Source organism: Cyanistes caeruleus, chromosome 1 (assembly GCF_971803275.1).
Source record: "Cyanistes caeruleus chromosome 1, bCyaCae1.hap1.1, whole genome shotgun sequence".
NCBI lineage: Eukaryota > Metazoa > Chordata > Aves > Passeriformes > Paridae > Cyanistes > Cyanistes caeruleus.
Genome location: NC_141701.1, coordinates 85,343,427 through 85,370,696, shown reverse-complemented (window position 1 = coordinate 85,370,696; position 27,270 = coordinate 85,343,427). Strand labels below are relative to the sequence as shown.

Sequence of the window (27,270 nt, the reverse complement as noted above, 5' to 3'; positions counted from 1 at the left end):
TGTTTTAGCAGTTAGGCTCATAAGCATATTTTCTTAACCTTCAAAAACTGCTGACATGCTCATATTACAATAAAAATGTTCATGTTTGATAGGCATAATCCAAATTACAGAGCCAGCCTGATAAAAGATGCAGTGTCTTTTACGTAATCTCAGAAAACTCTAACATGTTTCTAGACTATAGGGGAGTGCTTTAAAAACCATCAAAGCATCTTTTCAGTTGCTGTTTAAAACCCTTCTTGTTTCTCAGTTTTTAAGCACTATCACTCAGCACTGGTTTTGCTTCCTAATGTTGATTTACTTTGAGGTGAGCTTTTGTTTCACAAACTTTGTGAAACACACCTGTTTAAACACTTCGGCAATATGGAGGAAACCTGAAAATGGCTCAGTATCTATTATTTCATAACTGAAACCCAGTCAGGTTTCTTTTGTATTTTAGTATAATATTGTAAGCCACACAGGAAACCTACCTTCATTTCTATAGTGACTTATTGTAGAGTACTTGTTCAGATATTATCAACCATATAATATATTAAAATTACTCAGTGTTGGCACCACTCCTAAATGCAAGTCCATGAACATGCATTATAGCTCTATTCGGATATTAAGAGTATAAACTGAGTTTCATTTTCTGACAGATGACAAATAAAGTAACCATCAAGGCAGGTGGAAGAATAATCAAGTGAAAAAAGACACTGTGAAATTTCCTGAAATGTCTTCTTTCATTATTTACAAAAAGATAGGTCAAGGGAATCTTGTATGACAAATGGTGTTCCTTTTCCTCCTGAAATCAGTGACTAAGCTACTCTGACTTCACTGGCAGCATAAGCTGTTCCTGTTAGGCAGTAAAAATGCAAGCCTTGACTATGCCTTCATGGACTTCAGTATAAACTTGCATTAACCCCACCCAAGTCTAACTGGAGTTTGGGTATTGCATTCCCTCACAGTGGGTTTGACTCTTTCTGAACAGAGTACAATTGTTCACTATGAAGAGACAAAAGTATTGTTGCTTACAAAACTGGGTTCAAAGAAATGAGTAAATGAAAAAAAACTTAGTAATTCTACTCATAAGCTGAACATTCAGCCCACGTTATCAGCATTGCCAGATGGATTTTGCTGGAAATATGCTGCCTTTTCACAAGTAGTGCTCTGGAAGACTAGACCATTTTCTCAGGCTAAGGGGAAGTTTAAACATAAGAAGACTAAAACCTTTCTGGTCTCAAAGACGAATACATCTCCTTGCTCTCCATCATTCCCCCTATTCTGATTCCCCCCGCATTTGTGTAATGGCATTTTTCAGAAATCTTTTCACAGGATTCTCCAAACCTCAGAAGGATCATTAAAAAGCCTTAGTTTGAAGGAAGATCCTTTTGTGAATTAGTAATAGGTTAGAGGATGAAAAACAAAGGGAGCTGCTGATCATTTTTCACAATTAAAGGAATTTTCAAAAAGGCAAGCACAGGAGATCAGGACAGGTCCTGTATTGTCCAACACATCCAAAAATGGGCTGGAAAAAGATGGTGAAAAGCCAAAGTGGTTAATGATACAAAGCTGTTTCCAACAGCCAAAACCAAAACCTGCCAGAGAAAGTAACACGGGGATCTCACATTATCAATTAACTGGGTAGAAAAATGGCAGAAAAATACAATGCTGATAAATACAAAAGAGTGCATATGTGAAAAATACAGCCCTAATAAATGCAGCCCTAATAACTACTTCTGAATGAGCAGATGTCACTTGAGAAAGAGATCTTGCAGTCATTGTAAATGTTACCACAAAAACACCAGCTTAACATTCAGTTCAGGGACAGGGTGTGCCCTTGGCTCACAAACTTGACCTGCTGGTTGCCAGAAACGAGAAGATATTAAAAGAGGAAGGAACCTTCTGTATTCACCCTGTTTCTCATAGGTGTCCACAGCTTGCCACTGCTGAGGGAAGATGGAGCTGTACAGACCTTTGCAATGGCTAGAACAGCTGCTCTTATATCCTTATGTGAAATGAACACTTAGAGAGAGTAGATCTAACCTGCAGTCACAAAGGAAAGCGAAACCATGGAGGTACACAACCCAAGAACCAATGTCTCAAGTTCCAGACCAAGGGGCAAAGCATCAGAACACACAAAAAAGCCTCAGAAGAGACCACAAGGAGACCCTGGATTAACCCTTGCCAGCTTAGAAGCTTACTTGGTGTTCTGGTGCTTTAGCACGGGAGTTGACCGACAGTCCAAAACACCACAATAAAACATCACAGTAACACCTGAAGAGTTCAGAGGCAGATGTAGCAATATCTCCTGCAACTGCAAGGTGTCCAGTAGATGCAAAGAGACAGACATCAGCTTAGAGAGCAGAGTCTAAGTGGAGAAGAGAGTATCAGCAGTTCCAGCAGATATTCCCTTGGAAGGAGGCACTCCTTCAGCTTGGAAGTTGTTGAAAATAAGACCAGTGAACTGCCAACCTGAAAGCAAACAGTAGCCATCCCAGACTAGTAATGCTTCTGTGACACAGCTTTACTGATGACTGCACCTGTAATGCCAGACAAAGCTTAATGGATATTATAGCATCTGAAAATATGGGTTTAATGACCCTGAATTTACACCATGTGCAGTGGAGCACAGGTTTGCATATCAACATCACGTGTTCATCTGTGCTTAACAGGGTCACATCAATGGGATGGTTTGTCAGCAGTGGATGATCTCCTCAGGAGACACAGTGCTCAGCAGGGGATGATGTTAGAACAAGGATTTTCAAACAGCAGAATTTGAAGTCTTGGCATTGTTACTGCTTCCTGAGCTTGATTTGATTCACACCCACAAAGGTACTTAACCACTGCCAAGAGCAGTTGCAATCATACTGATACAGGTGTCTCAGGTGGCTATATACTTAGAAAGAAAACAGATTTTTAACTATAACTTGCAGAAGGCAGGAGGGGCAGAAGGGGCACTGAGTTTGCCTCTTAACCTGAGAACATCTTAAGGGTTTACACCTACATACACAAGAGGCAGGTTTCTTGGCTGTAAGCATGGTCAGTGCTCTGCTTCCCACACATCTCTTGTTCCCAGCTGTGCTACAGACCACACCCAGACAAAACAATGAAGTGTCCTGGACATGCTGAATCACAAATGCATTGGAGCCAGAATTTTTAGGTAACCACATAGCTTGGAAGCAACTTTGGAGCAACTCTGTTGACACAGATAACTGCAACAGGCTAAAATAATGAAACCAAGCGAAAACTCTGCAAGAAAAATCATTAATACTTAATACACAAATACTTAATGCTGCACGATAACGCTCTTGTATCAAGAGTGAGCCACAAAAGCAACACTGCAAGGGTCTCACAAGGTAGCTGGATGTTCTTGGAGAATGTGGTCACATAACTATTTGTATTAGTTTTTCATATGTGATATTTAAGGGCTATTTATCTTAAATTTTGGCCAAGAAAACATAATATAGAATTGAGAACTGTTTTCAATTTTTCAAACACAGGAGATCTTATGATAAATCCCATTAAGGAGAAGCTACAGGGAAAATGCCATCAAAATAAAGATCTCTGTCCAGCATTTTGCCAGGAGGCAGGCCCTGATTACCGAATACCACACTCTACAGTGAGTACCATTTGATGATGGAGGGATGGGGAATAATCTCCTGGCATTGACCACAGCTTTTTGTGCACTTGATTCAAAGATGTCTGCTGATTTTGGGGGGTCAAGCCCTAGTGCCTCTCAAGTAATGGCTGAACACCTCAATGATGTTCACCAACTTTCAGTGGGAAGATCAAAAACAGACCTCTTTCTACCCTGCAGAGTTTTCAAGAGGAGTCCAGTGGCTATAATGGTCTGTAGGCCTCCTCCACAGAGGTGTTGTGAAGGCTCTGTTGTGTTTCACTAGGATTACATGTACATGGCCTGGAAGTAAAGGTTAGGTTATTATAACATTATTTTTCCATTTGAGGACACTTTGACGTGTGCCCAGAGAGGAATACATGCTTAACTTATCAAGGGAATGCATTTGGATATTTTCACTCACACTCAGCAATGGACTATTCTTAGTAACTAATAATATGCATGTGCCTTGCAGCATGCTCTTTGATAGCCTTGTTTCTATTCCGTAGGGATCTAAGATTTTACCGTGCTTCCAAAGAATCCTGGAATAAAAGAAAATGTCTTTTTATAACATGGCAGTTTCCTGCAGTGAAAAATTAGCAGAGCTGCTGCTGAGACCACTTTCTTTCTTATAAACACATTTGAGGTAAAAGTATCAGGTAGATATCAGGCTGATAAATATGTGCAAGGCAAAGCAGTACAAACGCAGGGTTAAAACTGCCTCCTATGAACATTAAAGAATCTATATATTTTTTAGCCACTTACTGAAATCAGAATTTTCAAGGGCTATTATTTTTTCTATCTCTATTTTCTAAATGGTATAAACCAAGCATCCCACAGCAGTCCCAGTATCTGCACGTCATTTGCAATCCCTCATGAGTTTTAAGGTGGCTTAATTTGTTTTAAAGCCTGAAGTACCTACAAACAAAATTAGCTGCTGGCAGGTTTAGAGACACATAAGTGGAGCAATTTGGTACATGGTTGCCATGGCAGCTAACCTACATCTAAAGTATCCTACATGCTTTTTGCAGCCATTCTCTGGCATTGTTCCTTCTGTCTGAATTGTTGGTTCTTTTTTTTTTTTTTTTTTTAAGCCCTGCCTTCTGCAAAGCCCTTCTTTGTGCCACTTTGGTCTCATCTTCTGGCTCAGCCCTCACATCCTGGCATACTCCATAAACTGCTGATATTATCCATTAATGGAAAGAGGAAGCAAGAGGAGCACAAGGCAGAATTGCAGTCTTCCAGCTACTCTGCCTGTTGAGAGCAGCTTCTTGAAAGCTGATTTTTGCTGAAGTAAACCACAGTGGTAATTCCCCTCATCTTCAGGACTTAAAGCTTGCTGCAAAATCATTGATTTTGATGAAGCTATTGCAGATTCACAGAGATACAGTAAAAGCCAAATTTGGCCTTAAGACGGTGAATTTATCAAATTATTAATGAACTTTGGTCTGAGGCTGCATGGCAGTAAATCAAGGTGTTATCTCTTCTAACCAGAGAAAACGGGTTTTGAAATGCTTTGGCAATGTTTATTACCAAATAGAAATATTAAAAGAAAGGGTGTGAGTCTTTCGAGGTCTTTCCCTACCACTGATCTCCCTCCCAGCACAGTTAGAAAACAAACCCACTGCTATTTATGAATGTTAAAGTTTTGTTACTTATTTCTGATGGAAAAGTTCCTTTCTGTCAAATTACTCTGTTTCAGAGGAAAACCATCCCACTGGCTATTTCTGACCAATCATCCTTTTTTATCTCCCTTCTTGCCACCTCTGAGAGCTAAGTTGTGACGCTGCTTCCCAGGAACCCAGCCCAGGTCTTATCAGTTCCTGACAGATCACGGATAGCTGACATGCCTTCTGCCTATGGCTGCATGTGACCTTAGGGTTCAGAGAAAGTGAGATCTGAAGATAAGAAGTGGAGAGTATTTACTTACTTATTTTTAACACAGTAAGCTAAACATACTGTCAAAGCAGAAGTTTTGTCGAATTTTTAAGAGGGTTCAGTTTCGTTATCAGTTTGGTTGATTGTTAGTTTTCAGGCAATTGCCTAGAAGACGGTCACTGCTGTTGAAGGCTTGACATTGCCAGATACATTTGTGTGTGAAGTCAAGAAGTGGGGATTACTCGATTTATGATCCTCATATCAGAAAGAAGTAGGAAAATCCCTGGATTTGTGGGATTACAGAGAGTGCTAAAGTGATCTCTTTTCAGGGATACTGACTGAAGACTATGAGATTCAGTGAGAGCTTTTCTCTTTTTTCTGAGTTCATTTATTCACTCCAGTCATCTCAAGATAGCTTGCTTTTTAAAATGAACTTTCAAAACATAAAAAACCATGCAGATACTAAGCACAAGGAATAAGAGAAGTAACAATGAATCTTGAGAAGTGACAACAAATAAACACTTTATGAGGATTTAGGCTTACTGAAGACCTGCCCCAATAAATGCATTCTGTGGTATTTTATTAGTTTTATTTATTTCTGTGGTTTTATTTATTAAACAATTGGCTGAAGAACTAAAGCAATCGCTTTTTGGAATAACTGGGTAAGAGAGGCAGGTCTGGCAACAGTATCAGGATTCCCACTGTAGATGTGTGGAAAGGCAAAGGATATATTAAACACAAGGGTAAATGTGTAAGAGAGAAGTGGATTTCCTCTCATTGCTTTTGAATTTTGGTCAATTATATTCTTCCACTCTGATTTTTGCCCTTTCACTGTAAAACGTTGCATGCATGCAATAAAAGTTTAATAAAAATATTAATATAAATATTTTTATATATATAATATATATATTTATATATAATATAAAGTTTAATGAAAAGTTTAATATGGGAAGGCTACTGCAGGCTGAAGTAGGCATCCTGAAGAGAATCACAAAACTCTAAATTACAACAGAGGATCACCCTTCCCATTCAGAAGAATGAGGATGTTTAACACTTCCTATTCAGAAAAATGTCAGATACTAAGTTAGATATACCTGTATTACATCTGTATTGCCTAATATAATAATTTCACATGAACTTCCCATGCACAGTACTTTTCCAGGGCTCTTTGAAAAAAGGTCCGAAATAGTGTTATTCATGTTTTTCAGATAAAGGAACTGAGTTATGGGGAAGTAAATTAATGAACCCAGGCTTCCAGCAAATTGACCACAAGGCCTTCCAGTTATCCTGGATCTCTTAGCACAACACAGATCCCTGCAGTTATTATGGATATTATTTACTTTTTATCCTTCTTGCCAGAGTTTCTGACAACTTTCACTTTGGGGATACAATGTGTTTAGCAGTTATGGCAAGCCGTGATTCATACTGTTTGGACCTCATTCATATTTTGTGTGGCATGAGAAAAAAGTAAATTACATTCTGGAGAGCTTTGCCAATGAAATATTAAAGACAGTATCTGAGATAAAGCTCACTGCTGTGCTTTTCAGCAGTAGGGAGGGAGAAAGAAGGACAGCACATTAAATCTGATGGCTATTCTTCCTGGCCTTACAGAGAGACTTCTCTGATGTTTTTGAGGCTGATGATGACATGACACAGCCCCCAAACTCTATTGAGCCTCAGGGAGGGAGAGGTTCAGGAATGGTTTTCTGACTTTTTATGTACCTAAGCTTAACTTCTGTTGGCTTTCAGATGTGCCATTGGCTTCTGTGGGAGCAACATCAGCTCTTGATCAGGCTGGTCCTGATCCCTGTCTCTGTATGCACTGGTCTGACCCCATGGGGAGTGGGGTTGTGACTCTTCAGCTTTCTACAGGGCTCATTCTCTGAATTAGTTCGGTCTTGGTGTCAAGCAGACAGGTGCCAAGGGTTGCCTAAGGAAAGGGAAACAGAGGCACTGTCAAGGGTAGCGCAAGGACACCAATGTTTGATCGCAACTGGAGGTTGTGAAATTTTTCCCCTGGAGTTTGCTTGTACTGGCAACCACTGACAGTAGGTAGGATTCCCCTGTCACTAACCTATCCTTTACAGAGTTCATCAATCTATTTTTTCATACTTGGCCTTGTGGCCCATTTGCTTTACCACGTTCTCCATCTTTCACCCTTTCACTGGACAGTGCTGGACTGCAGATGGCCCTGCCCTGCCTAGTCCTACCAAGGTGTGCCCAAAAAATGACATCTTCACTTTTTACACACATCTACCACTGACACAGGTATAAATGCACAGGGAATCTGATGGTGGTCACATCCTCCTTTGTCTTACATTTGAGCCACTAAGGACTTCAGGTTTTTTAGGCAGTGTTACTGCACTGGTTACTGAGAGACCTTATGCAGTAGTATCCTGCCCCTGCATATATGAACCGTGTATATCACCTACCAAATTCACTCTTAGGAGAAAATTTCCCTCATTAACCACCAGGATCCCCATCACCACACCTCGAAAAAACACATCCTCATGGGTAGAGGGATGCGGCTCTACCATGTCACCCTTAACTGTGCGTTAGAGAGCAAAGCATGAGGGTGGTAGTGAGCATGGCTTTGAAGCCACGCCTGCCACGGCTCAGCAAAAAGCATCTTTCCCTGCATGAGGAAGATGGTTGGACCAGGCAGCCTCCACAAGCGTCTTCCCATCTCAGTCACTATGACGTTGCGGTGTTTGTTTCAAACTATCTGCTCTCTCCTGCGTGTCTCTTTGAGTTAAGGACATGCAAGTCCTTTGTCTACCTGCGATCCCAGCTTGCCATGACAGAGCAGCAGCCGCCGCAGGTGCCGTAACAGGGCACAGCCGGCCGGGCGAGGCTCTGCTTCACGCCTGGGCAGCGGCACAGCGGAGCGGGCGGCTGTGGCGGCAGTCCCCGGTGCCCAAGACCCGGTGCCTCCTGCCAGAATCCTTTCACAGCCGAAACCAAACGCGTTTCGGGATGGCAGAGGCGGCCGGCCAGCACCTGCTCACTCCCGCACCGCATGCCGCAGCCCTGCCCTCCCTGGGCACACCGGCGGCGGGCGGCCCGTGCCGAGGAGCGACCCACGCGAGCCCGAGCCGCTGCTGCCGCCCCTCCGCCACCGCGGCCGACGCTTATTCATCCTCCCCGGAACGCCCGCCGGGCGCCGCCGGCCGCGGCAGGTGGGGGCAGGTCTGCGGCGCGGGGGTCGCTGGGACGCGTAGTTCCTTGGGGCGGGCGGCGGCGGCGCGGCGCGGCGGCGCGGACTACAAGCCCCAGGGAGACCCGCGGGGCCCGCACCGCGCGTGGGGCGGAGGCGGCGGCGGCGGGAGGTGGTTCCTGGCAGCGCGGCCCCGCGGCTCTCGCCGCTCCCGGGGGCGGCCGAGCGGAAACCCGCCCCCAGCCGCCCGGCATCCAGGAGGGCGACGGCCGCGGCCAGGGCGAGAGGGATGCGCCTCGCCCTGTCCGATAGCGGCGAGCAGCGGCCGCCCTTAATTAGCAATTAGCCCGTCCCCAGTCCCCCCTCGGCAAGCACTATCCCATGCACGCCGACCCGCCGCTGGCAGCAGCGGCCGACGGCTTCTCCCGCGGTGCTGGCGTGCGGGTCGCTTAAGCCATGGGGAATGGGATGAACAAGGTAACCCCCCTCGTCGTTGTCGCCGTGCGCGAGTGCATGTGCGCGGGCCAGCGCAGCGGAGCCGGGGGTGGCGGTCCCTCCGCGCCTCGGGGCGGACGGGATGCCGCGGCGCCCCCGCCTTTGTCTCTCCCCTGCGCCGCGGGTACCCGCTCCAGGAACAAAGGCCAGGGCAAGAGGGCTTTTCCCTTCGGTTTTGGGGGACCCCCGCCTCGGGGCGAGGGCGGAGGCACGGAGATCGCGGCCGCGCCGCTCCCTCGGGGCGCGCCGCCTCCTCTTCCTCAGCCGCAGCGCGGGCGGGCGGGCGAGCGGGCGAGAGGGGGGCCCTGGTTTCGGTAATGTGCCCGGGCTTCCCCTCCCGGGCGAAGCGAGTTCTCGGCGGTCGGGGTTCAGTGCCCGCTCTGTGTGCCCCAGCCCTGGGGGCTGCCGTGGGGCAGAGCCGGAACGCCCTGACCTGCGGCAGGAGCCGGGCGCGGGGCTGTCAGCGAGCGCGGCACCGAATCACTTGGTCACTTGGCAGAGCTCGCCCCGCTCCCGAGGCGCGGAGCAGCCGCTGGACACGGGCTGTCGCTGGAGCGCTGGGCCCGCCCGGTGTCCGTGGGACAGGAAAGCGCTCGGCCCCAGTGAGGACGAGGAAGGAAGATGGATCTGTTTTGCAAAGGGTGTTGGCCTTTTGGCAGTAGGGGGCTTATTGTACGCACCTATTCCCATGGCATGTCATAGTGGTTATGCAGGGATCACTGTGATTTTTCTCAGTATCTCCACCTCTGTTTAAAACCTAGGTTTGAAAGTGTGGTGGTAACTCGCCTTTTATATATAGCTTACTATGGGGAGCAGAAGTTGAGTCATCTCCTCTGTCTGACATCCTGCTTTGAGTGCTTTGGGAGTAGCTTTGCTGTGTGTGTGGCCTTTGACAAAGCAGAGAACAGCTAGAAATAGCTCCTCACATGTTGTCCCAGTCAGACATCCTTGCCCCTGGAAGTTAGATTGATGAACAAACATCCAGGGTGCTTAGTGTGTGCCATCTGGAAGGGGAAGCCTTTTCATCCTATGGGTAGAGACATTGAAACAGAAACCTTCGGCAGAGAAAAGATCTGGCTGCTGAGGAATTGACTTAGTGCGTAGGAGGTAGAACCTCCCTTGGTCCTTTTCTCAGTTTTTGCTTTCGAAGTCTAGGAGTAATGCTGTGATATTAGCTGCTCATTGATATTACCCTTCGAGAAATGGCCGGTTAGGAAGAAATGCAGCTAGAGAAACTCCTTTCTTGTATGTTTGTAGTATTTTTCTTGGAATGCTTGAAAGTATCAGAACGTTTAGAGGGATGCAATATGGGATGCTTAAGTTGCAGTCTGGGGAGAAAAAAAATAAAACCAAAAGGACAATTCTCAGCCCTTTGAAGCTGCATTACATTTTACTGTGGTACTATGTGGGTAGGAATTAGCAATTTGTGACTGACCAGTTTAGTCATTTTAATTCTGTTAAATGTTGCCCTGACACGTCCCACCTGGTGCTTTCAGGACAAGCATAACACTACTTGGATTTTTCTCTTCTTTCTTTTAGCTATATCCAAGAGCTTGAGATGTTCAGCAGTTTGGGAAGGGCTGGCTCCTTTAACGAGGCTACAATCATATTGGGTACTGGCCATCAGGGTTTATATTTGTAGGGGTCCCTACATGTTGGCCTGGAACTTGCCCCCTTCCGAATGTGCCCCTGGATCATCTCTTCCTTCTGATCTTGTGAGTTGGCAAAGCTGGAGGGGCAAGTGGAAGCATAGATGTGGAGGGTATTTGCTTGACTCAGTGTAGTCAGTCAATACAAATTGCCTTGGTTTCCAGCTGAAGCGTGTTTCTTGTGGTAGAGCTGTATATGGATGGTAGGAAAAAATAATCAGCTTATTTGATGGTGGATTATTTCATTTAAGGAGTCCCTTTGTACTGATGCAGAGGGAAGAGGATTAATGATGGCCTGTAATGGGTGTGGTGAGAAAGAGCTCCAGGGACTGCTGCAGCCTCTGGATGCTGATCCTTTCTCAGTGGCACAGTCCCCTCCTTATTTTTCTGTCCCATGATGCTGATGTATTTCACAGCAAATAGCAATTGCACGTGACTTTATGTGGCCATTGGAGTGATAAGGGCTGGAGGCCTGGCATTCTTTTTAGGTGGGGTTTGTCTTTTGTTGCTAATTTTCTCTGTAAAATTAGACTGGCCTAATTTTTTTTTTTTCCTAAAGCCCATCCAAGTCTTCTGACATTGCCCAAATTAAACTGAAAGCATTTGTTCATACATACCTTTCTTAATCTGTTCAGAGAAGGAGAATTGGCTTGTGAATGTGCATTGACCTGCCTCGTATTAATTTTCAGTACTTCACCTTTTTTTCTTGTATTTTTAAGATGTGTATTTTACAGAATGAGTAGTTGGGTCTGACTTAGGAAATTGTCTCAGTGGTCTGATTTGTATTTGTGCTTAATGTCTAAAGCATTTGACTTGTATTCAAAGTTCAAGTTGAAGTCTGTGGTTGAAGTGTAGAAAGATGTTTTCCAGGAGCTGAAGTCTAGCAGCTGAGATGGTGACAAGATTGACTATCTATGAACAGGATCTTGATGAAGAGCTCTTCCTGGGGTTTAGTTGTTGTTTAGTTAACTGACAGTTTTTCATGTAAACTCTTAAGAGGATTCGAGTGTTATCTCTACAAAAAGGGCAGATAAGCCCTGTTTGTTGTAGGAGTGGATTCACAAGAAATTTTAAGTGGTGTGGCTAGTTACATTGGAGGTAGCCAATTTTATGGAAGTCAGAGAAGCTGTGCCAGTTGATGTCAACAGCATAGCTGCCTCCCTGATATGTGCCACTCTCCTGTACTACTGAACAAAGGTAGGCTTGCCTTGTCCTTTTCCAGTGCCCAGCCATCTCTGAGAAAGCCCCATGGACTTGTCTGGAGTGCCCATCAGTACTAGCACAGCCAGAAGCAGTGTTGGGCAGGGAGTTAGATGCTTTATTATAAGCATTTGTTGATATAGGGAACAGCAGCAAAGTAGTCCTTTAAGCCATTTTCCAGAGAGGTGTATTGTCAGAGAAGAGTGACAGAAGCATTAGTAGCTACTCTCTGTTCCAGGGCCCTGTCTTTGTGCAAGGTGGAGAACATGAGCTGCTCTCATGTGAGGTACAACGACAGACGTTGACGTCCTTGTCCCTGGGTTGTGCATTCTTCCACATCGGTTATTTGGCCTGTGGTCATTTTCTCAAGGTTTCGGATCACGTAAAGAGGCTACTGTTTTTATTCATATAACAGTGGTTGAGAAGTTCACTAAAACAACCACTTTATTTTTCTACTCTTCTGACTCCCACCGCATCTCTCTCACACGCCCCTAGCAGCCATCAGCCTTCATTTTGCACAGCCCGGAGTTGCAGTTACTGAAGGCAGTGTGAGATGACACAGCTGAAAGTTCCCAGCCGTAGTGGAGTGCTGAAGTATTAGTCAGCATGACACGAAGATTCACTTCTTTCCAGGTAGCTTTCACCCATAGTAGTGTTTCTTGCTTCTAGAATGACTAGTACAACAAGGATAACATCTGTCCTTCGCTGCACGGTGTCCTAATTACCTGTCCAGCATACAGCATTGCTTCATGATGCACAAATGCAGACTTCTGGATTTTTCCTCCTTTGCCCACAAGAAACCTCATTTCTGCAACTCCCCCAGTGTTTCTCAATATCTTTAATTTCTAATGTCAAAGCTTAACAACTGTGACTGGAAATTAGGCTTTTATTCTCTCTTGAGAATGCACATTTGATGCAGAAATAATGTCCTGGAGTCTAAAACGCTATAGCAGTGGTGGTGTGATGGAAGATTTGTGCTGCAGATAGGAAATACCAGACAGCTGTTTTAACATACCAGAAAGCCCTTTTAAATTTTTTTCATTTTTTATGCTTAAGTTGAGGGAGCTCATTGGGGTGGTCTCATTGGTGAAATTTATTCATAACTTGAGTCCCTTTTGTTGTAGAACGTGATTTTGTTTGCAGAATTTAGCAAATTCTCTTGGCAATGACTCCTGAGTACTGTCTTCTCTGGAATAGCTACAGGCTTCTCTTTCCTAACCTGGGATGCAGCATTAGAGCTGCACTTCTAGCACTGTCGTCAACAGTGCTTGAAATACTGAATTATCCCTTAAAACCATGAGTCTTGTGCGCACATAAGGGGACAGCAGGATATTGTAAGGATTCTTTACCTTACATGATACCTTGGTGTTGGAAACTGCCTTGGGGATTTTTGCTGTCTTTGTAAGAAGGTTGAATTTGTACTAATGAAGAGGGAAGGAAAAGGGAGAAAGCTGCCTGAGTTTATCTTTGCAAAGCGTACAGGTGCCCATTTGTACAAGACTAAAGAACTGTTTTCTTGATGAGCCAGTGCTGCCAATCAGCCCTTAATTTGCGAGCAAGGGTCTACAAACAGTAAGGTACAGCAAGGGTCCTGGAGGAGCCGTCTTTCTGTGTTGGGGGGTAGAATTGAGCCCTGTGTTTAGAGCTGGTGTGGCACAGCAGGCAGAGAGTGATTGCCCAGCAAAGCCTAAAGGGAGGAATGTTTGCACAAGCCAAAGCTGCAAGGAGTGCAAGAGGTGCTGCAGCCTTTCTGTTTTCTGCGAGGCTTGATAAATAACAGCGAACAAGACGCTTTGACCAGATGAAAGGCCTTAAGTTAGGGTAGGTCAGAAGCTGTTTTGCAGGCTCTTCTGCTGGTCCTGCTAACCTGTGCATAGTGAGCTGGGTCCCTTTCAGCAGGAAAGCTGCAGTGAAACGGAAGCTATGGCAATAATCCCTGATGAAAAGTCCTTCAGGACTTCACGGCTGCTGGATTGAGCTAAATGGGTGGAGTTTTCCCTTTAAATAGCTGTGCCTGAGAGACTGTTGCTGCTGTTGTGGTGACATTGGGTGTTGCTAAGGCTGTAGGAAGTCAGCGCTGACATATCTGTATTGGTGGTATGCTAAGCATGGACAGAAGAAAAATGGATCATACGGTTTCACCACCACAGTTCGGGTCTCCTCAAAGGATGTGGGTCAGAGACTTTAGGTGTCACAGAGCAAAAGTCTTGGCCAGCAAATGTGTGTTTGGTGTACCTGGGTTGTTTTTTATATGTCCTTACTGCTGTTCCCAAGCTGGGAGGGTTATGAGAGGGTGGGAGGGGTAGCACTGCGGTGTCACCTGCCTCTGTGTCTGTGCGTGCACGTGCCCTCAGATTGCACATGCTAGTCCTTGGGCAGACCTTGACACTTCCCAGTTAAAGAATGTCCTGTAACTGACACTTGTGCAGGCACTTGAGAATGTGGGGTGAGTGGGTACATTTGGGAGAGAAACGTGCATTTCAGACTTTCAGAAGTTCCCTTTCTATGTGAACACACAAGTCGCTGTTTGCAGTGATTTCCTCCAAGAGTCCCACAGTGCTGCAGCCCTGACTTGCATGGCTTTGCACTTCAAAAGCCTCGAAGGATGTCATTTTGCAAGGTTTTGTCCAGCTTCCTTAGCGACTTTAGGCAAATCACCTTTGCTGTGTGAAGTTTCATCATTAGTTCCATGAGGGTAGCTCTTACCCTGCTGTGGGGGGCAGGGGAGGGCTGTGTTGCAAAGCTGCTTCGTAATTTGTAAACCACATTTGCTGTCCTTGGAGAGCCTCCATTAAATGGAAGAATCCCCACAATTAACAACCCCCCCTCTGCCAAGGAATGCTGTCAAAGCTCAGCGTGCCTAGAGCTATCTGGTTTGAGAAGGTTGCAATGAGGCACAAAATGTTGTCAGCATGTTTTACATTGCATTTCACAATAATCTGCTAAAGTAGTATGTTCCATCCTGTATGCAAATTGAACTTTGTCAAATTGTCTTACCACAAGATATCTATATTTGATACTATATTTCTTTCTCACAGATTCTGCCTGGCTTATTCATTGGCAACTTTAAAGGTAAGATTAGTTTTATTATTATCTCTAGGATTACTTAGTAGAGGTCTTAAGGTGTTGTTTTGCAGGCACTCAGAATTCTTTGGCATCTCTGTAGCTTTTTAACCCCATCTTGCTTCATGACTGGATTCACCTGGTAGCACTTAAAGAACTCGTTTGCTTTCTCATCTGTGTGCTGTGCTGCAAGTACTTTGAGAAAAGTAAAATCAATACCATCTCCTTGGAGCATGCTTCAGCTGGAATTCCTAAACAGTGGCCTGCCTTAAACCATTCCCGTGCTTGGCAGGCAGGCTTTTGTGAGCCAGGCAGATTCTTTGTAAGGCTTATTGCAAGTCCCTCTTATAAGTGAAGGCTTAATATGCCTCCTGCTCATTGCTTTCATTATTTTGGTTATTTATAACAACTGCTAAAGAGTTCTGTTATCACCGCTTGTGAGACTGATAGGTCTGCTGGTTGCAGCCTGACCACTGATACTCACACTGTCTCTGTCGCAGATGTAAGTTTCTATGGATTTTTTTCTTTCATGCATGAGGTTTATTTTTTGTGTACAGAAAAAAAAACACATTTAGAAAACACTGGAAATCTTATGTAGACATCCAAATAAATGGCCTGTTCTCAAAGCACTCTGTTACCTGTAGTTCTGGCTGACTCTCCCTACTCAGAACTAAACCAGTTGTGCATGTACAGTTGTTTTGATGGATGTAGACCCCATATTTCCTATGGTAAAACATATTTCCTTGGGTAAAACAGCAAAGCAGGGCTCACAGGGGTTCCTGCGATATCCTGTCCTTCCTGGGCTGTCTGATACCACACCCAGTCTGTTAAGGCTGGCAATGTCTACGTTGGATTTAGATGGTGCTGCACCTTCCCTCTGCCTCATGCCCACTCTTCCTTCCTTGCCTTCCCCTCCCAAAACCTGTGAATTCAGTGTTTTTTGCCTGATTTACCTGCTTCTGGATCTGCTGACCCATACCGTGGATCCAGTGCTTGCTGCCCCTTGGGATGTGGAGATGATCACTTTGGAAGGCAGCCTGGAGGTACACGCAAGGTTAAAAGCTGCCTTTTGCCACACCATAAACACGAGTACAACGGCTACTGTATGAGGGAGTTAATTGTGCCATGGTAAGGAAAATGAGAAGACAGAGGTGATTCCACGTTGATAATGAAAGGAGACAAAAATATAGAAAAAATGAAAATAAGGCCAAGAGGGTAGTTTTGAAAGCCCTTTGGATAGACCACTGCATGGTCTGATGACAAAATTAACTAATTGGTCACAGCCACGTTGCTTCTTCTTTTTGTTTTCTTTTCTGTTCCTGAAGTAATTCAGGTGAGGGGTGGAATTGGGAAGATGTTGGACAGTGGAGTCCTTTAGGTTTCAGGTAGTCTGGCAGGGTGGGCAGTATGGGCCCTGGTAACATGGCTCCCTCTCACCGTGGCCATCCTGCTGGGAAGCCCTTGCCCAGGGGAGTGGTACTGAGCTGGGGCATCTGTTTGCTGGTGCAGTTCTGTTTTCAGTGCAGGGGAGGTGGCCAGGGTTGTGGAGTGAGTCAGCATCTCTGCCCACGCCAGGCCTGTGACCCTGCCGCTCTCCGTGTGCCTTGGGAGCGGGCCTGGAATGGCACCGGCAGGTCACGCCTGCGCGGAGAGACGTGCAGGTGGAGGGGCTGCGAGTGTCTGGGAACCTCGCTGAAAGAAGAGGGTGTAATGCTTCTGCTTAACTCCATAAAATAGAGGAGGAGTGAGCTGACTTTAACCCCAGTGTTTGTGTTATGGAGTCTGTTTAAGTTAATTAAAAACACAAACAAAATGTCTGGTTACTTACTGCTACGACCTTTGCTCATATTGCATTTAATCATTACGTTCTGCCCTCACAAGTACCTGTTATAATCTCAGATAAACTACCATACCTGGAGAGGAAAAGATAGGTGTTGCAGTACTAATACAAGAGCATACTTTTACAGTTCTTAACCCTTTTCTGCATTCCTTGTCTCTCAACACCCCCTTGCCTGACTGCATAGGAGCAGTTGCAGCAAGCTCTCTGTGCAGTGAAGTCATCCCATTTAGGAACAGGTTGTTGGTTAATTACCAGTGTATTTTTCTGGAGGAGTTGGATTCCAATGTTCTTGGGGCATGTTCTGATCTGTGACACTTTTAAAAAAAGTGACTAATGAGTGTTGAGAGTGCCACAAAGGGGACCATTGAGAAATACAGCATTTGTGCAGTTGGGATTGGTTAGAGTATCCCGATTTGGACAGCTGAAATGACTAGCTACTCGTAAAGACAGGGCTTTACAAAATTATTTCCTGTAATGCATTTTTGATCAGTCTCCTATTCTTCAGCTTAAGGCTGATAGCTTGAAATTGAATAAAGTTGCATCTTGTCAGTCAGAGGAGGAAACGCTGAATCCCTGGTGTTGTGCATCTTGCCCAGACACAGGGCTGAGAATTGGAGGCACTGTCTGAGTCCCTGAGCAGGGGTGGAGAGGAGGGAGCTTCTCCTGAAGCTGAGTCAGGGGAATGTCTGTAAATCGCTCTGATCTGCCCTCTGGAGGATAGCCTTTCCCCCAGTGGCTCCTCTGGGAGTTTGGGCATGCACAGTTTCCAGAGCTGAATCAAGGTACCATCCTACTCACACGCCTGTCTCGCTGCTTCATGGGAGAGCTCTGGGAGCACTTGGCAGACTGGGAAAAGGCACAGTTCTTCCAGACAGGTGCCTTTCTGCTGAGTGAAAGTAGGATGTTTGAGATGTTAAACACTGATTCTGGAGGGCTGTTGTCCGGAGAAGGAATTCAGCACTTGTTCTGATTGGGGAATTATTATTCACCATTCAACTATATTTCTAGTTTTAGGCCTAGTAAACTTAAATGCAGTCTATGACAGAGCAATGCAAATTCTGCATTTGACTGGGAGATAAATTGAGGTCCAGAAACTGCTTGTGAAATGAACTTGTGGCAGAAATGGGAGCTGAGCTTGCTGCTTTTGTTTCATCTGCTGCTGCACAAACCTCTAAGCACATAGACTGAGAGGGACCTTAATAACCACCTTAAGGGTCTTTAGGGTAGAAAGTTTCATGTAGTGCTGAATATGGAAAGCACTGAAGTATCTCCTGAAACCCCCCTAAGTTCACAGAGCTCGAGTATGTCTGTGAAAAACTTTCCTGAATAAGCACAGGTCTTGGCATGTGTTCAAGTGCTTTTTATCTTACAGGCTCTATAAACATGATTCAGCTCATCAGTAGCACGTGAAAAGTGTGATATGCTCCTGAGGGGGTATATTTGAGAATGCACAGCTAGAGGGCAGAAAAATTCAAGAAGAGCCATAGACGTCCATATAAAACACAAGACTGAGTCTGGTCTGAAATCCCAGAAGGAAGCAGAGCTCTTGGGATTCTTTGGTGAAAGTGGAGTTACTTCTTTGCAAATGGTAGAGTAGGGGGCTAAAAGGGAAAAATAAGGGAAAAGAAAGAGGAAGTTAGCTCTTCTCTCTGCCTCTAGTTTTGGGGAAAATTTGTTTTGTTTCATTTGTACCTTACAGATGAAATGCAGTCCTCTCAAAAGACAAAGAATTTAATGTGGGACTGCATATTCACTTATATTCTGCACTGGACACCTGATGTCCCTTGAAAGTCACCTGTGCTCACAAGAAAAATGGTTGCTTTGTTCCTTAAGGGCTTGACAGGACAGCCTGATTGTCTGCACTAATGGAAAAAAAAAAATCTGTTCCTTCTGATGAGAGATTCTTAATGGGTGCTCAGTTTGCTTCCAAACCAAGAGGTGTGGCAGTAGCAGAAACCAGAGACCCAAGAGTGTTTCTACCTTGATTATTAGCTTGTGTTCTTCCTTGTTTGTAATCATTCAAGGTTTTTTCCATGGAGTATTTGGGGGCTTTTTAATTTGAAGGGGAAAGCCACAATATGAGGTTTAATTTCCCCCAAAGAGTCCAGTGTTGCTGTGGATGGTCTGGAGAGTCTTGGGGAAGTTTCTGCCCTTCCCATTACTAAGTGTATAAAAGGGCAATGCCCACCAAGTAGTTCTGCTGTGTTTCTAAAGTCAGTTGATTCCTGTTCTCATCTGCTTAGTAATTTTTTTTCAGGTTCCATTTCCTAAGGCTTTATATCAGGTACTGAAAACAGGAGAGGATGGAGATATCATTTCCTTTTTCAGGTTCATCTTTTGAAGGAAGACAATTTATTGTTACTCCATTAAATGGAGTACTGACCTCTTTTCTCCACCTTTCTTGTTCCCCAAAAAGGTTCTTCTGAGCAGGTGGGACAAAATATATTCTAGAATAAAGTGTGGAGACAGAAGAGGTGGAGTTTTTGTTCATGTACACAGTCTGTGTGTGTGTGTCTGTAACTGCACATAACTGGGTTCAGGAACAAAGCTCTCCTGATGGGAAACCATTCTCAGTGATAGCTCTTAAGTGCTCTGAACCACTGGTAGAGGATGTTATTCTTTAGGTGTTGTCTGTCTCTCTATCTAGCTCTCTCCAAAGCAGAAAACAAAGTGTAGACAAAAATTTGCTTTATATAATAAAAAAATAAAGATCTGATGATGATGATGATGATATAGTAGTTTCTATACACCCGCAGATTGAGACTTAATATTGTTGTACATGCTGGGCTGACTTGCCTTCTCTGAGAGGAAGTCCTTATTCCTCACCTTGCATTTCTGTGGAGGCACCAAAATACTGAAATAAGAGAGAATGTTTGTAGGTACATTTGAGACTTCACCCTGTAGTACTGGAGTTGTTCAGTCACTGATGTGTCTTAACTGCAGTGGTTGGAGCTGTGTCTCTCTTTTGCTGCTGGGGGATGGAAGCACACTGCACCACTAGGTGATTTGCTTCCCAGCCACACAGTAAAGCTTCCCAGAGCTGCAGGGAGACAAATTCTGAAAGGCTCCAGACCCATTTTGATGACTTTGGCATTGCTTTTGGATTTAAGTGTTTGCAGCTCCCTGCATGAGTAGAGAACTTGGAGTCATAGCACAAAACTGAAGGAAAATAGGCTAAATGTGGGAGGGAGAGAGGAGGACTTCCCCAGTGTGAATTGTGTCATTTTGTGTGAGGAGAGAGTTTCCCAAAGGCTTTACTCAAAAGTCCACATCTGCATTAGCTGAGAAGCATTTTGCTGTATGATACAGAATGTTAGGTAACCTGTTGTGAAGAATAATACCACGTTTGAGGCACCCTTTAGAGGATGCACTGGAGGGGCTCTGATAGGTAGGTTTTAATCTTAACATTTGAAAATGGGGTGTTTCACACTGTGATTTCAAAATGTGAGCCTTCATGTGCTTGTACAGCATTGCTACAACAAAGAAATTAGAATTGCTGTGGCGATGGTGGTTCTTTTGGTTTTTGGTGGTTCTTTACGTAACCTCTGAATTTTTTTTTTTTTGTTATTTATGGTATGAGACTGTGAGTGGCAGGATATGTTATTTGTACTGCTGTTTAAATAGCCTTATCTGTAGTATCTGTAGAGGCTTAAGGCAGGTGCTGGGGAACGAGGGGAATTTCCCCTTTGTAAACTGTTTGAAGTTTAGATCCAGGTAGTAGCTGGGAAGCTTTTTCTCCTCTGCTTTAGTGAACTGAATGGTTATTTCCCTAATATGTTAAGGACCTGCTGGCTACCTGGTGATGTAGTTCTGGGATGGCCATTTCCAGCTTGTTTCTAGGAATATCTGAAATCTCACTGTATTTCAGCTTTGATTGCTGAAATTCCTTTATCTTAAGTCTCTGTTATCTGAAGAACTAAGGTACTTCAGTCTTTTTAAGCTGTACTTTGTCCATTAGGCCTTTAAAACTGGTTCAAAGCATTCAGCATTTAATTTGGGTCATATATTCTTTTAAAGCAGTTTGTCTTGTGTGGCACGACATTTCTTACCACGTAGGTCATACTGATAATTAGAGATTGGGGTCTCATTGTGCTAGGTGTACATTGACACCTATGAGTGTCATGTACACCATGAGTTCCAGCCAACAGGCTCTGAAGTCTGCCCTTAGTCTTTGTAAGACAGAAAATAGGGGCACTTTAGGGGCACTTAGACTGGTTTCTGGCTTTCAAATCCTTGCCTGCTTAGGCATTCCCTAAGGAACTGAGACTGTCCTACAAACCGTTAAAAAAATCTGAAGGTCAGGTGGATTAGAGGACCTCTCCTGGCAAGCATTAGCATTTCTTCTTTGAAATGTTTGCTCTGAGATTTTTAGTAAATTTTATTTGTTCTGTGAAGCTAGGCTTTAATTCTGTTTCAGACAGAATTTGTGTTAATTCTCTTCTGAAGGATTAGGCATCTGTGTTGATCATGCAGGCTTGAGCAGTAGTGAGTAAAATCCTTGCAGTTTTGACTCTTTCCTTCATTTTATTAGCTGTGGAGAAGCTTTCATAATTGGATTAAGTTTAAATTTTATTGCTTGCTACTGTGCTCACTTGGATCTCATCTATAGGCATAATTAAATGTCCAGCTCTTTTTTGTGATGTAGAAAGGCATTGAAACTTTATAGTAGGTGGATAAGACGACACCAGAGATGCTAATTGAACTCTCGTATGTACATAAAGGACGTACAGGTGATGCTATTATTTTTGTACCTAGAGAGAGCCGGTTTGAAACCTTTGTGGTCAGTGCTCTCTTTTTGTGTGCAACCAGGCTAATGTGAACAGATTGTTGGGCAGATTTCAAAGGCAGGTGTTCACATCACAAAACCACCGCTGTACTTGCCATGGTGTGCTGTGCCATTCTCAAGCAAAAAGGTCAAAAGTAAATGGGCACAAGCTAACTTTTCCCTTTATTGGTGGTTCTTTCAGGCCATTTTCTGACATGCTGATAGTTTAGTATAGGGAAAGCTGCTCACTGATGACAGACAGTCTATTTTACCTTTTTTTTATAGAATCAAGCCTATGGTTTTGCAGTATCTAGCATAAAATTTTCAGTCGCCCCTGTTTTCTTTCCAGTTTTGAATGTCTGAAACCCCTTGGTTACAGGTCTAGGAACCACCTTTTCGCAACTCCACTTCCTTGCTACAGCATTTTTGTTTTTCATACATTTGATATCTTTATCACCTGTCTCTCTTTAGACTTAAAATTATCATTTGTATTGGCTAATTGCACATTTGTCTTTACTGGTTTACAAAAAGAAAGAATCTTGTTATTGTCTTGGCTTATCTGCTGAGACCTCAATTCAGGTGGTATGGTTGGCTTCCCTTCTCAGACCTGGATATCATAGGGTCGGTTTCCCAAGTGAAAATGTATTCCCTGAAGGGGTATTTGTGGGTAGAGAGGAGGTCAGATATTTCTTGTTCAGCTCTGAGTGCGTGTTCAGATGGTCATCACCTGCGCAGGCATGCACAGACTTATATTTCAGATGCAAAATACATGAAACTTCTGACTTGAGAACACATTCCTGAGTCACTTAAGCTTGGTCTTTATATAGTATATAATTTGGTTTGGAGTTTGAAGTGTGTCTTCCCGTTACCCACTCTGATGATGGTGTTCTAGAACAGCTGCATTTGAGGTTTTGCCTGACTTTATGCAGCTTCAAAAGGAAATGTATCAACAATAAGTAACTTCAACGTGCACAATTTAAATGCTATTTCAAGATATTAAAAAAATTATTTTCCTTTTTTTTCCCTCTATCACAGATGCCCGAGATGTAGAGCAATTGAGTAAGAATAACATTACACACATTCTTTCAATCCATGACAGTGCCCGCCCTATGCTTGAGGTAAGAGTTGTGGGGGACTTCACAGTAAATCCTTACTTTGCAGTTGACTGTTACAGTCATCTTGGGGTTAATTTTTTGTTCTGTGCAATTGATGTTTTGAGACTGATTTTCTTTAAAGCTGTAGTTTTGAGATCCAGCCACAGGTTTTGTTGTTGCTGCTGTTATAACAACAAGAAATCTAACTGACAGAAGAAGAGAACTACACTGTCAATCTGTATAACACAATAGTGGGATTATTATTAATTTAATAGTAAAGGTAAGTTTCCTTCTGTGTGGAGTTTAAACATCACATAAACAACATTTCTTCCCCATTACTAACCCTTGTTTGTACTTGGGCCCCTTCCGTGAATCTTTATGGCAGATGAGTTTGCAGTCCTTTTTTATGTGAAATACCCCTATTTAGGCTTGGAGTGTGGGAGGAACCAGTGATCCTCACATAATAGATCTAAAATAGCAGAGCATCTGTAGTCTTCAACACTATAACATAAAGTATTTTTCCCATTTTACTGAAGGGAAACCAGTCTGAAGACCTGTATTTACTGTGTTATCTTGAGCAGGGAAGGAGCTGGGGATAGGCTACAGGTCTCCTTTGTTGGAAGGCTATGCTTTCTTCTTTATACCAGCTTACCTTGAAGGGGAGTCTGGCTGGGCTTTGCTGCATCTTAAAATCCTGCTATTTGATTTATGTCAGGAACTATTATCCTCTAGAATTTGTTTGTTCCTTCCCTGCATTCTACTTCTCATGAAATGTGGCAAAATAGTTGGTAAGGCAGTTGTTGGTGTTAGCCCTCATATGCTGCTGGGAATCTCCGCTTTTCTTTTTCTTCATGCAAAATATCTCCAGTGATTTCAGTCCTTAAAAGACAGAATTTCCACTTCTCCCAGGCAAGTCAATAGGTAAGCCAAACAAGAGGTGTCCCCAGTAGTCACAATCAACCCAAATATCAAGGTAATGGTAAACTCTGGGTTGACCTTGAATTTATAAATGTGCTGAAGAAGAGCTTTAGCTGTTGACTTTGTTAACACACTGTCCATTTGACTTGTGTTGTGCCAGATGCTTGTTAAGTCTGAAACAGTCTGAATCTCAAGAGTACTCCTAACATTTGTGCTGAGTAAAGGAGATGTGTTGCCTCTAGGGTGTTGGTCTTTAAAATGAATGGAATTTTGTTTTGTTTTATCATGATTAGAAAACTAGGAAGACTAATTATGGTACAAATCAGCTGCAGCCTCAGGTCACTGTTTCTGCTGGTGGTGGTGGTAGTTTTGGCAGCCCACACGCCACCTCCTTGCTTGTGGTGGTGCATCTATTTGTGAGGCTGCATAGTAAATAGAACTGGGAGCTTTTGTGGTTCAAATATAACCATGTCACCATTTCTTCCTCTAGTTACTACCACAAAAGACATGAAGGATTATGTTTATCCAGACTTCTTCCTAATCTTCCACAATTCACAGCAGTGTTTCAAAAGTTAGAGTGGCATGTGAACAAACTGCTGGTTGAGGATGGACTTGCTTTCATCACCCCTGCTTCCCAACTGTGCCTTCAGTTTTCTCTGCGTGCAGTATAGTTCCTTTAAAACTTCTCCCCACTTCATAAAGCAGTGTAAGGATTTCAAATTCCACTTGTTTGGGAGCTGAGCTAATTTTGATCACCTTATCAGTCATGATCTTACTGTGGTGATTGTGACTGAATGCTTCTGTTTAGGAACAAGAGCCTAGAAAACCTCTGTTAGGTTTGGTTACTTCCTCAGTTATATACATCCATGCTAGGTTGTAGGTGGGTTTGTTTGCAGCTTGTGCTTGGGGATTGTTCTCATGTCTACTGAAATCATACAGGAATGTTTTCCAATGTGTATCCCTTACCACCTTTCTACCCAAATTTTAGTCATGGAAAGTGATTACTTTTGTGTTCAGAATTCATCTGTTATTCAGACTTCTAAACATGCAATTGCAGTGATAAGGATATATCTTTTCCCTGAGATTCCCTGTTTCATGCTTATGCATTTATGTGAATGCTAATCACCTGTAAAAAGCTGCCTTTGCTTTTGCCTTGCAGTAGTTGCCTTTAACTAACAATATTTTATCTCCAGTATTGCCTAGTCCCGTAGGAGATGTAGGAACCTGTAGGAAATGCTACAAATAATTCATTAGACAAAGCTTTCTGTGCATGCTAAGGAAGGTAAGTGTTTTTAGACACTGCAAAGCCAGTAGTGTTTTAGTAGCATTTTATCAAAGAGAATTTGGTCTTTTCTGCCTGTCTGTGGAACAAAGAATATGGATGCATACTTTAGCTTTCAGAAGTCACAAATTACTCACATCTTGCTTCTCAGATTTTGAAGTTTCATCACTGTTTTGATAATACCTGTGAATACAGCACTTAAAGTGGTGTATCAGAAGTACTGATTCTCTACCCAGTGCTGGTTGGTTAGAGAATGAAAATGCCCAATCTAACTTTGTCATTCATAGTCAAGAGTGCAATACTTAGGAAATGTAAACAAACATCAGTCTATGCGGTGAACACCAACTTGCTAGATTGTATAATTATTTTCTATTGTAGTAACTCAAGTCATTGCCCCTCTCTGTGCTGTTATAGACTGTAACCTGGTTGTCTGAAATGCTCACAGTACCTTCTAAAAAATATGCTTACCAGTGTGGCTTAGATACTGTGGGTTTTGGGTATAGGTTGCTTTAGTTCCTTGTAAGTTAGTAAGCTATTAGAAAATGATTGAAGAGTTTTACAACAAAGTATTATATTGGTTTAGGTTACATGTGCCTACTGAGATATACTTTAAAAAAAAGAAGTTTTCTTACAGAAATCCAGTTTTGGACATTATCTCAATCATCATTTACAAACCCTTATGGGTGTCTGATTCATGGGTGGCTTATAATCAAAGTTTGGCCTTAGGAAGTCATGAGTACTTTCAAGCTGGAATAACAGGGAAAAGTAGGTATGAAATTAGTTGGATTCTAAGACTTCTTACACCTTTTTTAGACATGACTATCTTGCATTAAGTGCAAGGCACAGAATTGTTTGTAAGACTTCAAGTGATTTACTCTAGAAGAAATTTGCCAAAATCTGGCCTGAACTATCTTGCCATATTGCCCTTTAGTTGTTTTTGTATAAGCTGTTTTAGAGAAATTTTTCCTATAATAAAACCAGTTTTGAAATATATTTAGACAGCATTCTAACGCTATTGTTGCCATGAAGCATGTCATTATTATACAGGATCTTAACCACTTTGGTGAGAATTTTGAAGTTTAAAGATGCATGTTTATCACTCCTGTGATACAAATATCTATCTCATGGAACACCCTGTGGGTAGCAGGTGGCATGTCCAAGAGAAAGGCACACAGACTGTATGGAATCAGGTTTGTTATTTCAGATGTAATGAGTGAGGGCAGTGTCCAACAGCACTGTGTGTGCTCCCACAGATGCACAGGGGCAATAGCCTTGGTGAATCAAGTTGGCTCCTCCAGAGCACTTTGGATGGCTGCCCGTAGGACACTCACAGATGTTTTATAAATCCACACAAAAGCCATGAACAGAGGAGAATAATTAGGTTTCTAGCCACCTGCTTTTTCTATCCTATTTCTCAGTTTGTTTAGGTTTTAAAATTTCTGTTCAGAACATGAGACTCTGAAAGGTAGATGGGGAAACCTATCTCCAAGTGTGCTTTTGATAATAGGGTATCTGGCAGTGACCTGCAGGATCCATCCAACAGGTTTTCTTGTATGTGGACTTCTGTAAGGCCTTGGACATGGCACCCCACAACATCCTTCTCTAAGCTGGAGAGATGAATGTGATGGCTGGACTGTCTGGTGGATGAGGAACTGTTTTTTTATGGTCACATCCAGAGGGTCAATAGCTCAATGTCCAGATGGAAACCAGTCATGAGTGGTACCCTTCAGGGGTCTGTGTTAGAACCACTGCTGTTTAATGTCTTCATCAGTGACAGAGGGATTGAGTGCACCCTCAGCACATTTGCAGATGACAAAAATTTTTGTTCCAGTTGCTCAAAGTAAAGTATGCAAAGGTAAATCTTGTTAATCTTAACGGAAGAATATGGTTGCATGTCCATTGAGGTGTTTGTCTCTGGATTTTCCAGGTGTTTAACCTTGTTCTGGGAGTGGTTATATGGAGATGAATGTGGGCCCAAACGAAATAGATTTTGATGTGGATTGTGCAGCAGTTTGGAAGCAGCTACATCTTATTCTGGAAAGTGTAGGCTGTGGTGGACAGTCATGTCCAAGCAGCTGAACTTACAAGCATTTTTAGTCCTCTCATCATTCCTCCCCACAATCACAGGTTTAAATGCTGGTAGAAGGAAGAATGCTTCCTGTGCTGCATTGGGCAGTGGTTGCTGTTTGCAATGCAGGAAGGAGAACATGAGTTGTGGGAGAGGGAGTTCTTCTTGTCAAAGAGGTGCTCAGACCCTGTGCCAGAGAGATGTCATGCCCAAAAAGAGGCAGGGATGGATGGGCATTCTGTGGGTCCCCATGTGCAAAGTCCACA

At 43.4% G+C, this 27,270-nt stretch overlaps 1 protein-coding gene across 12 annotated transcripts in view; it reads left to right on the top strand.

Moving 5' to 3' along the window:
• DUSP22 (dual specificity phosphatase 22) overlaps window positions 1-27,270 on the top strand; it is a 112,257-nt gene that overhangs the window by 60,262 nt on the left and 24,725 nt on the right. For 6 of the 12 annotated variants that reach the window (XM_086900280.1, XM_086900311.1, XM_086900292.1 and 3 more), the window contains 3 exons: window positions 3,480-3,598; window positions 15,013-15,046; window positions 22,678-22,760. In XM_086900280.1, coding sequence (XP_086756406.1) covers window positions 3,480-3,598; window positions 15,013-15,046; window positions 22,678-22,760 — 236 coding nt within the window. Of the gene's footprint in view, window positions 1-2,651; window positions 2,812-3,479; window positions 3,599-8,748; window positions 9,108-9,364; window positions 9,798-11,952; window positions 11,972-15,012; window positions 15,047-22,677; window positions 22,761-22,878; window positions 23,017-27,270 lie in introns of those variants that run through there. The other 6 variants (XM_086900319.1, XM_086900361.1, XM_086900330.1 and 3 more) reach the window with 6 other exon arrangements.